The sequence below is a fragment of the Canis lupus genome, chromosome 1, assembly GCF_048164855.1.
Source record: "Canis lupus baileyi chromosome 1, mCanLup2.hap1, whole genome shotgun sequence".
Taxonomy (NCBI): domain Eukaryota; kingdom Metazoa; phylum Chordata; class Mammalia; order Carnivora; family Canidae; genus Canis; species Canis lupus.
In genome coordinates, this window is record NC_132838.1 from 28,634,990 (window position 1) to 28,648,856 (window position 13,867).

A 13,867-nucleotide genomic window follows, 5' to 3' on the forward strand; every position below is an offset into this window, starting at 1 on the left:
ACTACTTAAATAAATAAAACTACCAAAAATAAATAAATAAGAATGGAGATGTAACTGCATATAAAAGAATTTTTTTTAAAAAAAGACAATGTTTGCTATAATGCTAAACGAATACATTTGTCAGTCTGAATGAAGATGGTTTTCTAAGAAAAACAAAACATTCAAACTGACCCTAGAATATTGAGAAAGATAAATCCTCTGATGAAAGGAATAGTTTCAATGCTCTTTAAATTACTCAAGGATAAAGAAAAACTCTAAATTCTCTAGAAAACCATCATAAAAAGAAATCCAAAACCCAAATGAACACACATACATACACACAACTGTAAGTTAAACTTATGACTAGCAAGCATAATCCTGAATAAAATATTAGTGAATAAAATCCATCATAGTAAAAGAACAAGCTACCATGACTAACTAGGATGGTTTCAATATTACAAGTGTACTAGAAAATCTATTAAAATTTAATGTTTAATAATGTAATGTTTAAAGTCTTTTGCCATCTATAAAGACAGAATATTTTCTCCAAAAAGATTCTAACATTAAATATCTCAATTAAAATTATAACTGGATTTTCAGAAAATTTGACAAGCTGTTTCCAAGTGAGATAACTCACAAAAATTTATGAAAAAGGAAAGAAAAAATAAGATATCCTACCACATAATTAAAATTGTGTAATAATTGCTACAGTAATTAAAAATTTGGTACTGGCACAAAACAAGACAAAGAAAGGGAACAATACAGAATCCCAAAATTAAGACATAGAGAAGACCTTAGTGCATGTCAAAGACAGAAGTTCAAATCAGGTTAAAAAAGAAAAGGGATATGTAATTCAACAAAAGGTACCATTACAAATCCAGCTGTTGGAAAGACAAAAGATGGGGAAGAAACTGGATTTCCATCTTGGAAATGGCAGCTGGATCAAAGATTCAAAGGTGTTTAAAAAAAAAAAAAAAGAAAAAGAGAAAAAGAAAAAGAAAAAGAAAAAGAAAAATCTGTCAAATGTATTAGAAAAAATGAATAATTTTTTGTAACTTGTAGCCAAACAGAACTTTCCAACAAAAACCTTTAAAAGATTGATACATTTGAATGTATTAAAATTAAATTTTGTCCTATAAAAACAAGTTGGGAATCACAAGTATTTGAAAGATAACCAGCAGAAAAATGGGCAAAGATTAAGAATAGATAGCTCCAAAAAAAAAAAAAAAGAAAAGAAATACAAATAGATTTAAATATATGAGAAAGCAGTTAGCTTCACTCTATTAAAGACACAAATAAATGAAAAAAAATATTTTCTAATTATCAGGTTGGTGTAATACCAAAAATGAGTAATAACTGTATCTATAAGAATCTGGAAAGAAACACAAACTTTTAAGAAAAAAATAAGTACAACCTCTGTTAAAGACAATAGGTAGTATCTATCAAAAATTTAAAGTACTTATTTTTTGGCTTAGAAATTCAACGTATAAAAATGTAGAATGTTCACTTTGGGGTCATTAGTAACAGCAGCTGAAAACACTTAAAATGATTATCGACAAGGGCTATTTAATGTACAATCCTATTATGGAATTCTACACAGCTTTGAAAAGAATGAGATTGATCTCTATGTACATGGTAAGGAAAGATCTGCAAAATGCCTTGGTAAATGACACAAATATAGAAGTGTTATATATCTTCCCATTTGTCTAAAGATATACATGTAGGTTCACATATGTAATATGCCAGTAAAGTTTCTAGAAGAATAATACAAAAGCGATTTGTTTACAGATTTATTTACAGCTTCCTGTAGAGAATAAGAATGTGGGACTGTAGTAAGAGTGAGACTCATCTTCTACTTTAAACCCTTTCCTACATTTATGAGCGAGACATATTCTGAGGAGACAGCAGTAAACACATAAAATCCCTGCACTCATGGAGAATGCATGGGGCGGGCGGGAGGGGGGGCTTGGGGATCAGTAGAGAGACAGGTAACAACAAAATAACTGTGTTACACACAATGTCAGATGATGTTAAGTGCTATGAAGAACAATAAAACAGCGTTGCAAGGGGAAATAGCTGTATGTGTCGAGGAGGGAGGTTGTAATTTTACATGGAATGGTAATAAAAAGAATACAGTGAACTAGGATGCATATAAAGGTTCCCCTACCCCAGGACTGGGAGTGATATATAAACTACAATCTGAAACAAGATCAGCAAGGGGAGAAACGGGAGTGGTGATAGGGGCAAAGCGCCAAAAGGAAGCAGAAACAACTCAGGTAGGTTTGTTCTTGGGTGGATTGGGAGGAGGGGTGCACATGAACAGAAACCAGTTCCTAAAAGGAATAAATATATTATTTATATTTATATATATTATCTACAAATATTTATAATTAAATTATAAAATAATTTAAAATGTTTCTACAGAGGACAGAAAATTAGAGCTAAATTTGAAAAAGTTACGCTGGCTGTAATGTGTAAAGTGTTTTGGGAGAAATAAACCAAGAAGTAAAGTTCCAGTAATTCGGCCCCAAACTAATGGCCTTTAGGAGGTAAAGTATCAAGAAGGATGGAGAACAGTGGGTCAAAAAATGTATAATCCATCCTTATTACTCATGGTTTCCATATATGCAAATTCACCTATTCATTAAAATTTATTAGTAACCCCAAAATCCTTACATGTAGCACTTTTGCAATCATTCCCAGACAAGTGCAGAGAAGCAAAAAATTTGAGTCACCCAACATGCATTCCGCACTGAGGTCAAAAGGTGATACTTTGCCTTTGTGTTTCAGCTCTCACACCATAAACAATTACCCTTTTCATGATCTAGTTAGTGTCACATTTTTCATGCTGATTTTAGTTGTTAATTTTGCTGTTTAAAATGGTCCCCCCATGAGCAGGGTATGTTAAGTCCTCCATGGTAAACATATATAAAATTTTGTCTTTTGGAAAGCCAGAATTCTGAGTGACAAATATCTTAGAAGAAATTCTTTACAGCTAGATAGTTCTTTTTGTTTTTTTAATTTGTTTACAGAAACATAAAAAACAGGTACCTTCAGTATAAATTATTAAAATTCCGTCCTGAAGGATCAAGCTTATCTAAAAAAAATCCCTATGGATAAACTGTGACGTTTTCTTATTTGGTTTAAGAGAATCTCAAATTATAATTTATTTCAATGTAGCTTTTACAAAAATGTATATACACACTCAAAATGACAAGTCTTTTACACCCTAAAAATTAAAAATACAATGTACAGCTGCATATAGTAAGCCTAAAAGAAAACTTGTAAGGAATACTATCAACTATTCCCTATCTGGTCAACATTCTCTTTGTTTATATAAGTAACAAAAATATAATTTTAGGTTACTACAAGAATGACTCTATAACCAAATATATACTTGTAGGAACACAAAACGCTTACTGATACATAGTTCTTCCTCAGTGTATAACTGTGTACTTGTTTATTTGTAATGGTCCATATATAAATTTTGGGTCAACTTAAAAGGTAAATAATCATGTAAGAACCCATTACTTTCCTCTTAACTGTGTTTATCTTAACAGTGCTTCCTTTTACATACAAAGAAAAGCACTGTACTAGTTTTACCTCTGGTGTGACAATCAGTTGCATGACCTGCCACTGAATACTAACCATGACATGTAACACACTGGGAATATTTATTACTACTTATATGAGAAGGAAAAAGGGTAAAAGAAAAGTTCAAGAAAGGAGGATTCAAAGCCAAAAGGAGGAAAAGAGGTTAGAATGCTAGTTATTAAACTGGAAGTAGGAAAAAGGTAAAACAAAAAAAGAAAGAAAAGTTAAGCAAAGTGTCATGTACCCTAGTTCTGAGCAATTAATGGAAAGAAGAACTATAACCTAAGGAGACAACCAAAGACTTTAGAATACAAAAGGACAAAACATCCGTGGACATTAGATCACTTAAAGACCAAAAATAAGTGAGCAAAAATAGTAATTTTAAATGTCTTGTATTTTGTATCACTTAGAATATTATAATATCATTTATATTCCTAAAGAAAAATATTAATGTACCTGATAATAATGCAAATAAACATGGCCTTGCATCACAAAACTGATACTGGAATTAGAAAATAAACCAAAACTCTTAGCATACCTTAGCTACCAAGACACACGAAAGTCAATCAAAAACCAGTAGTCAATGCAGAATATGCACTTAGTGCAAACAATCATCACTCGCAGTATATCCATAAACAGGCACTGGTCTCTTTATCAATGGTCAAAGGCCAAAGGTGGGAGGGGCAAGCAGCCTTCTTGGTTCCACTCTCTGAATCTAAGAGACTGTGACACTTCATTAGTCAACAAGGCCATATCATGTATGTACCTGACAGACTAGTAGCCATGACAAGGGAAAGAGGGAAACCTATTTAAAAATTACTGCCTTCCCTATCATTCTGCAATACAGATTTTCCTCCTCAAGAAATAATCTTATAAAAAAAAAAAAAGAAATAATCTTATAAGTGGTAGTTATAATCCTAATAAGTCAACAAAAGGAGACCTAGTTCACTCTACAAGATCTACTATATGGCTTAAAAGTATTCTATTTCCACTTGAAAATCTGTTATAAAAGGTAAAAAATAATAGTACCACTGTTCAACTTCAGTATGAGTTAAATATGTATTTGTGGATTCATGTGCAAAGCAGATCACTTGCGTAGCATTTCATCTATCTGCAATTATTGTCAGTTCCAAACAAACTCATAGAATACAATTCACTTCTAAGTTGGAGACTGCCCATAAATAAATCCAGTTCAAGAGTCATATATACTAATTCAAATTCTAAAACTGACCATAAAATGTAACATGATTTGTATGATCTCCTAAGCATCTGTACGCTGTGCATTGAGGCATGCCATTAAAAACAAAACCTGAAGACATCACCAAAAAAGCGTTTGGTCAAGAACAACGACATTAATTCTAGCTTAAGTGTTCCCACCAAAACACTGGATATAAAAAAATCAAACACAGCTAAAAATATTGGAATGTCATTCTGAGAATAAACTGAAATGAGAAATACAAAAAAAAAAATTATCAAAAGCATAGAGAAGTAGCTGTCAGAGAAAAATACTACCTTACTGGGAAAAGGTCAGCTATTTCAATTTCATTAAGAAGTAACATTTTAGATATTATTTTTTTCCTGCAAGAAATACTAATACTAATAATAATAATAATAAAAAGAAATACTAATAATACAGTATCAGCATCCTCTTATGCAAAAGACTATCATTCCTAATGGGCAGTTTTCCTTAGTATTCCTGACTACTAGAAACTATGAAGTATAAATTCACATTGTTACCATTAGTAATTCCTCTCATTCTACTCATTTCTTACCCTAGAGCAGTGGCTCTCAAGTAAAAGTAGCACACCAAAATCACCTGGGGACTATTTTAAAAATACACAATCCCAAATGTCATCCCTCAGAGACTGATTCATCATGTCTAGAGTGAAGCCACAGTATCTGTGTTTTGAAAAAACTCCCCCAGTGATTCTGTTAGTAGAGGACCACTGCTTTAAGGGATAAATTACATACTTGTTTCTAATGACCAGAAGAGCTCTTATTTGGTCTACCATTGCCGAAATTTTGTCAATATAGCACATACAGCTATCAGTGTCAAAGAGGAAAACTCCACATTTCATTATTTCCAGTAACAAAAAAAGGGTGAGAGATCCGATAAATCTATCTATTCAAACAACATGCAACCATACTTGAAAACACTTTCTATATATTTATTTTAAAGTATGCATTTAGGACAAAGGGTTTTTAAAATGTATAAAAATAATTTATGTATTAATCCAACTTCAGTATGTACATGGCCCCCTAAAGGATTTTCATTTTATTATCATCAAAAGTGTATTTCAACAATCTCCACAGTATTCTTAAAAGTCAGGAATTTTAAAATTTTCTATTAGAAAACTTTTAAGTACCCACCTACAGAAAAATAATGAATGGGAATGATATCACTAATATTTTAAAATAGAATTACATCTCACCTATGCTATGCCACAAATCACAGGAGAAATCTTCATCACTAAACTATAATAATCCCAAGTGGCATTTTCATTTAAGAGCAAAGCACAAAAATACTTTAAAAAGAAAATGTCTCATTGTAAAAACTTAAAGTTGAATGCTTCAAACAAAAACATCTGAAAGGTTTGATTTCACAATATCAAGTTTCCATACGCACTCTGTAAACATACACCCATTTTAAGCTATCAACTTAAATAAAGCCAATTATCACTAAAAGATACAGTAAAAAAAAAAAATTCAGTGCAAAAATACATATCAACTGAAGCTATCAACTGACTTAAGACAATTTTAATATAAAAATCACAACTTGAATCCCATAATATAAAGTAACCCTATAAAGATTTTAAATTATTTAAAACAAAAGCTCTACAACAGTGATCAAGTTTTCCTTTTGTTACTATTCTCTAGTGAAAGCTTTCTTTTGACTAGCTTTTACAATGTCATCAGGAGATGCTGATTTGAAGTCAAATGGTGTTATTGCTATAAGAGGACTTATTTCTTTGTCCTTTATGTCTTGAACTTGTCTACTATAAAGAAAAGTCTTATATAGGTCAAGGGTGCGTCGTCTGTAGCTTTTCAGTGGATAACGAAGACACAGTGTTGAAGCAAAAGCTGAAGGTCTAGCAGCAAGGGCCTTGGTCCAAGAGAGAGAAAAAGGTGGTTTCCTAGTCAAAGGGCCTTTATTGGTTTTCTTGTAATCCTTAGCAAAATTGAAATTTTTCCCTAACTTTGAACTTAAAACTTTTGTTCCTGATGTTGGAGCAACTGATTGGTCTACCGCATGTTTTGGACCAAAATTAGGGGTTTTTATAAGGACACTAAGATCAATATTTGAATCTATTCCAGGTGACCTCATTTCAGATAAAGTGAGATTAAAGGAATCCTTCTTAATCTGAGAGTTGTCTATTTCAATTGTTTCTGCAATCAAATCAGAAAGTGACAAATCCTCAAGGTCTCTTGTAGGAGAAGCTTTACAAAATGCCAAAGATGACAGAGATCCTGTTAATTCTGATATTCCAGTTGAAGATGGATATCGGTTTCCTAGCTGCGACAGGGTAAAGGATTCCAAACTTAGATCTGTAAAACCAGCAGATGACTGGCTACAAAGATCAGATAACGTAAAGCACTGGCTTGGATTATTTTCTTTGTGTTCCTGAAACAGTTCAGCTAGGGATGGACTTTCAGACTGGGAAAACTGCAAACTGTCATTTTTTAAAAGGTAATTTTTGGCACTTTGTTCAACTGAAGAAACACTTCCAACTTCAGTCATTTCACTAGCATTTAAATGATCATGAGCCATATTTTCCAATGAGCTAGTTAAGAGCAAAGGATTATTTAAATTTCCTATGCTGTTTTGTACTGGAATGTTTTGCAAATCAGGTAGGGAATTATTCTGAATACAAAAAGAGCTATTAGATGTTATGTTCTTTATCATTAAGGATTTTAAATCTGGTATTTCTTTGAATGAAGAATCATCTTTGGATACATATTCAGATTCATGAGGTCTTAACATATTAGCACCTAGATTCTTTGAAAATAGACTTTCCAGGCCATCTGTGGATGATAATTTGACTGATGGTTGACTTTTACAAGAATCTCTTGGCATATCATCAATTAGGTCAGCTAGTGACAGCTCTTTTGTTAACTTACATGATTCTAGTTTCTTTTCACTTTTAGGTCTGTCAAGTTTCTTTTTTTTATGGAGTAAATAGTGACTTGGTACAACTGAGGAATTATGATATAATCCAGATTTTGCCAATGAGCCAGAAAAATCAAAGGGTTTGCTACTACAATCCAAGTGGTTTGTGGATTGAGGACAAGAGCTTTGAACATTATCAGCTGAGACTTGAGAGGAAGATAATAAGACTCCTTACCTTACAAAAGCCATTAATTTTCAGATGAATAGGTTGACATATGCAGAAGACAGTCACAGCAACCAAAAGGAAACATGAAATGAGGCATTTAATTACTAAATGTTTCTTTTGACTATAACATGAATAAAGTGATCAAATATTTGATCATTACTTAATAAAAAGTGAACACTCTAAAAAAAACAATTAATAAAGGAATTTTACCTTCCTTTTACCACCTTAGCTTTTTTAAAGTGACCTTCATACTTTGTTCACTGATATATACAAATATAAGTACCAAGTCAGTCAATATTCTAATTTTCACAAATTTTATAATGTAAGGTTTTAACATATTGAAATTATCATCAGCATTGTCTCAAATTCAAAATGTCTAAAAAACCAATGAAAAGAACTAGTTCATCTTCTCCTGTATTTTTAATGTATTAAAAACAAGCAAATAATATTCTATAATTTCTGGGATAAACTATTATTAGTAAAGATAAAATATTACAGACTCATTTTCATACAGTCAGTTACAAGTGCTTCCCCATCAAAACTCTTATTCATTTTTTTTCAAAACTTTTTAAATTTAAATAGAAAATAAAACACCACCCTTATTTCATGGTAAAAGACTGCATACAACTTTGTTGTGGTAAAAAAAAATCCAGTCCTCAGGTTACAGGAAATAACCCATTTGATAAATCATCATGCTCCTACTGACAGATACCATACCAATTATTATAAAGATACCTCAGTTCCCTTCTTATGTCAATTAAATTTGAAATTTAACCCCAAATTCTATAAATTTAAAATTAAAGATTTGGCTTTGAAATGCAAAAGTAGTGTAATTATGATACATATGATATTTAAATAAAACTAATACATTTACTATAAATGCTGAAAATATAATGGCATTTTTGTAATAAACTGGCTATTAATTTCCATCTCCTAACCCATTAGAGTAAAAAAAAAAAATAATAATCAAAAAGCTCTCTAAGCTACTGACAAGAAGCAACAAATGTCCTCTTGTTTTTATCTGACTTTATTTCCCCTATATTCTGCTAGTTACCAAAAAGAGCAGAGAAATAATCAAAAAACAAGCTTTCACAAAAAGAAGAGAACACAGCACTCAGCTTAAAAGTTCACAAATGGGAAAATCAAGTGATGATAATCAGGATTATTTTAACATGCACAATTTTCTGCCCATTTTTCTAAACAGCCAAATCAAATCAAAGCCTCTTTTAAAGCATTAACTGTAAAACTAAAAGAGAACAAGTTCTAAAACATACCTTTTGCTATCTTCCCTGAAGATATTTCTCCCTCACTCTTGACCTTCCAATTCTGCATTTTCTCTTGTTCCAGAACCACTGCCAGAGCCTTCTGCACATCAAACTTGTTCTTCAGAACTGCATCAATCAAAGTGTCATCTGGCACAGCATCTCCAAGTACCTCTCTCATGTGATCAAGGCATGAATAAAGACGAGCTAGAACAGAAATAATTAAAAGCCATACTAAATGGTGCCATGAAAGAACCCTCAATCTTCAAAACAACAACAAAAGATCTGAAACTATATTTAGGATGTTCAACTTTCCTCTTTTCCTGGCAAAAATTATTTATAATGATATTTTTATCCACAATATACCTATCTTTCCCGATTAGAGCTCATGAAACAATGAATATTGCTGAGAGAAAACAAATCACTGAAGTTTCTCTCCTAAGGAGATGAAATAAAGATGTCAGTCAAAAATTCCAGTTACTAAATAATAGCCACACAACCAATTTTTCAACCATACAATTAGCCATACACTACACACAAAATATACTTAATAAAATGTAAATATCTGGGATGCCCGCGTGGCTCAGTGGTTGAACATCTGCCTTTGGCTCAGGGCATGGTCCCGGAGTCCTGGGATCAAGTCCCACATCAGACTCCTCATAGGGAGCCTGCTTTTCCCTCTGCCTCTCTCTCTCTCTCTCTGTCTCTCATGAAAAAACAAATCTTTAAAAATAAATAAATGAAATAAAATAAAATGTAAATTTCCCTTGAGTATACAAGAGACATTTGTACCATTCCTACCCACAATCACTACTATGAACAATTACAATAAATCTGGTAAATTCTAGTATATTAATTATCAATCATTTTCTGACATGAAGCACAGATAAACTACTTTTTACTATACCTTGATCAATTCCACTCAGCTGATGGTTCAAAAGAGAACTGGAGGACTCTTTCAGGCCTTCGTAATCGTATTCTTCTACAGGCTCAACAAGAGAAGGTTTGTCGCGCTGCGAGTAAATAAACTGAGCAGCTAGAAGAGAAAATGATGGAAGAATGCTGTAGCACAGCCACTTCCCAGTAAGTTTTCTTTTTTTCCCCATAAAAATTAAAATAAAAATTAAATATTCTGACCTACCACCTATGGCTATTTACCTACATTCTATAAATGGATAAAAACAAAAACAAACGAAGACAAAACATACCAAACCCTAAATCCTGCCCAGATGTCCTTAGCAACTGCTCAACTGGCCTCTTGCTATCATCATCCTTCGTTCTTCCTATCTCCAAAATCTCCAGAGTTTTCAAACATTGTGTTTCCAAACTCCTCATCCCTGCCTATTACTCCATCTTCATGCAAAATGTTCTCTTCTTTGGAACAAATATTTCAAACCACAAACCAAACATTCTTATTTGCATAAATTAAGAAAATACTAAAAACAATTTAATTTTCATTTTCCAAGAATTGCTAATTTTATCTGAACCCAACAGTTGACCAAAATCACAGGCCTTAACTTTTGAACAACTCCTACTTTTAAACACTGTCTACACTGTATGCTAGTGTCACATACCTAACTTTGACTTTCAGAGATCAGTCTGTGCCAATCTATAGCACTGTCATCACTCAATATATATCTGGTATTGTATATTTCATTAAAAGGAGGACAGACAAAATATTGAAGTGCCAATATATGCCTGAATATCATAAAATACAAGCAAGCAAAGGAGAAAATGGACACCACGCCCAAAGTGTGACTCTTTAACCTCAGCTGGATGCTAAATGCACTCAATTCCTAGAGATTGTGCTCAATTGTGGAGAAAGAAAATTAAAGAACAAGAAAGATTGAAATTTTATTACAGTATTCTACAGGCAAGTTGTTACTAGGGATTTTATATTATGTAGCTTTCTAGAAGAGAGCATGCATAGCACTCAAGTCTACTGCTTACTGTTCACACATTTAACTTCTGTTCATGTTTTTAAGGCATAATCTATGAAAGAAAGGGAAACCAACTACAATTCAAGGTTTATAGCTACTGCATATAAATAATGCACATACAGATATTAGATAATACTGTGGTTTATATGTAACACCCAGAAGGCTGTAGCATAAGCGCTTCTCTATTCATAGAATAAACCAACGATGGCCTTAGAGATGCATAGGAAAGGCAAAGAAAAAAAAATGTAATGATGTATTTTAAAAGCCAATGAGGGGCGCCTGGGTGGCTCAGTTGGTTAAGCATCTGCCTTCTCTCAGGTCATGATCCCAGGGTCCTGGAATTGAGCTTGAGAGAAGGGAGCCTGCTCAGCAGGGAGCCTGGTTCTCCCTCCCCTCCCCCCCTTGTGCGCACTCTCTTTCTCAAATAAAAAATAAATAAATAAATAAATTTCTTTTAAATAAAAGCCAAAAAAGTAGTACAAGTGCCACAGAAGCACAGATTAAGTAATCACTGAAGATTGGCACAGTTATGAAAAGATGAGGTAAAAGCATCAGAAAACCTGAGGAAGTGGAAGACATCTCTGGCAAGGAGAACCAATAAGAGAGATCAACAACAGCCGAGAGAATTCAATCTATTCTGCTATCAGGCATGCTTACTTACCTACTCACACCAAATGATAAAGAGAATGATAAGGGTGTAACAACATTCAAGTTGCTTTGGTTTAGATATTTTTCCCCCCAACACTTTAATGTTTGGCATCATCACCTAATAGCAGCAGGCACAAAATAACACCCACCACAGAATATTACACTGTTACCATAATGGTACTGCACTGCCGGAGAGATCCACAATGCTTCCTCTCTTGGCTCAGGTTGGAGGATGTGTGTCTTGCTTTGTGTATGCTTAGTGCTTGCCACTCCAATATCTGTGAGAATTTTGCCTTTGCAACATCACTCGTTAGTTCAACTCTTTCTCATTAAGCTTTTTAATATATTTTTTAAAATCCTATATTTACTGGTATATTTATTAGGAAGTTAAGCTATCTTCTTAAATGTGTAAGCATTTTTATTAAGATAATTACTGTTTTTGCTAATACTTTACAGGTTGAGTGATCTGTCATGATCCTATTTTTTACCCAGATGTTCTGTTATTTTCAGTGTACAGTTTTGAAGACCATAAGGTCTTTCAAGGATACACATACTATATTGTATATATATCTTCCTATTTATCCCCCTCTAGTTCAAGGAGAATATAACACTATTATATAAAGTCAGCATGGCTAAACAGAAGAGACATCTTATTTATAGACTCTAAGATGACCACTATTTTCATGTTAAAATCCCAGAATGAGGACTTGTCTTACAATCAATGGCACCTCAACATTATGTAATACTTAGATTGACAGTTTTACTTTAAGTGGTACGTAAAATAACGATATCCCTTACATTCTGTGATATCTTAGATTTAATAAAACATAGTACTAAAAAATGTAAACTGGGCCACTTTGTGCCTGATTTACAAATTCTTTTCCTAGCTAAAATGAACTACTCAGTTTAGCCTAAGAGTAACAAATATACTTTCCTCAGCTTCCTCTCATAGCTTTCACCTGTGAGGAAAACCCCAAGAAAAAATCAAAAATAAATTTTTGAGGAAAAAAAATCAGATAATATCTCTCAGCAATTTTCACTTAGGATATATTGATAAGGAAAAGAAAGTTGTCACTATTCAGGCTGCTGCTCAACCCCAGAGGAGCTATTTTTTTCTGGGGGGATGGGGGTTCCTTACCACCAATCCACACACAAATCCAACTCAGAAACCTATACTGCTGCCACTATTTTAGAGGCAGTGTTGGCTGGATTTGCTGGGATGTGGGTCAGGATGGAGGGTAGACAAATTCCCCAGGGAAAGTAACTACTAGTGGGGGAAAAACAGTGCAAATCTTTGAAGCTGAAATGAGAGCCCAAAAGGCAACAAATACAATAAAAGAGCAATAAAAAAGCAATGAAGAAAAAAGGATAGATATAAAATGCTATTCTTTTCTAAATTAATTCACAAACTTTAATGGAAATGCTTTCTGAAAAACCAGGACACCCACGGTGACTTTTAAAACTTAAGGCATTTTAACAAACATAAAAGTTCAAAGAATTCAAAATCTAACTCCTACAACTGCCCCAAATGTTTTCTAAAAACCTTAAAATAAAAATCACGTAAGAGGTACTCATTAATGACACAGCTATCCAGGCTTCTTCCTCTGGAGGTTCTGATTCAGTGATACTGGAAATGGGGCAGGGAATCTATATTTTTAAATGACTCCCAGCTGACCAACATCAGCAGTGAAGATCCAGAAACACTGCCCTCCAAGTCCCTGCTGTGGTCCACTCTGTGCAGTCATCAGCTTCCTTAGGAAAATACTGCCCCTTGACTCACATTCCTCCAACAAGCAGAAAAAACACACCTACAATTAAAAACCACCTCCCAAGTCTGTCCCCTACTTCCTTTCCCAGTCCTCATTCCTACTGCAACTGCATTATAGTGTGAGTGTTCTCAAATGAGCCTCACATAAAGGCCACTGCTCAAGCACTACTGTCTTTCTCTGTCCAGGATGCCAGTCTTCCTCCCAGATTACCAGTCCAATCCCCCCTCTTCCAAAGTACCTTCCCAGACTCCTTCATACAGGACTATGGCTTCCCCCACCATACTGCTGTGGCATATCTGAAGAGGACTTTTAACATGCTACCTTATACTAATTTATAAATT

General features: G+C 33.4%; 1 protein-coding gene across 4 annotated transcripts in view; it reads right to left on the reverse strand.

Moving 5' to 3' along the window:
* Nucleotides 1-13,867, reverse strand: part of HBS1L (HBS1 like translational GTPase) — an 87,027-nt gene that overhangs the window by 64,453 nt on the left and 8,707 nt on the right. For 2 of the 4 annotated variants that reach the window (XM_072824371.1, XM_072824380.1), the window contains exons 3-4: nt 10,077-10,205; nt 9,182-9,376 (exon numbers count right to left, since the gene is read on the reverse strand). The exons of 1 other annotated variant lie outside the window; for it this stretch is intronic. In XM_072824371.1, coding sequence (XP_072680472.1) covers nt 9,182-9,376; nt 10,077-10,205 — 324 coding nt within the window. Of the gene's footprint in view, nt 1-5,720; nt 7,912-9,181; nt 9,377-10,076; nt 10,206-13,867 lie in introns of those variants that run through there. One more of the 4 variants, XM_072824386.1, reaches the window with a different exon arrangement.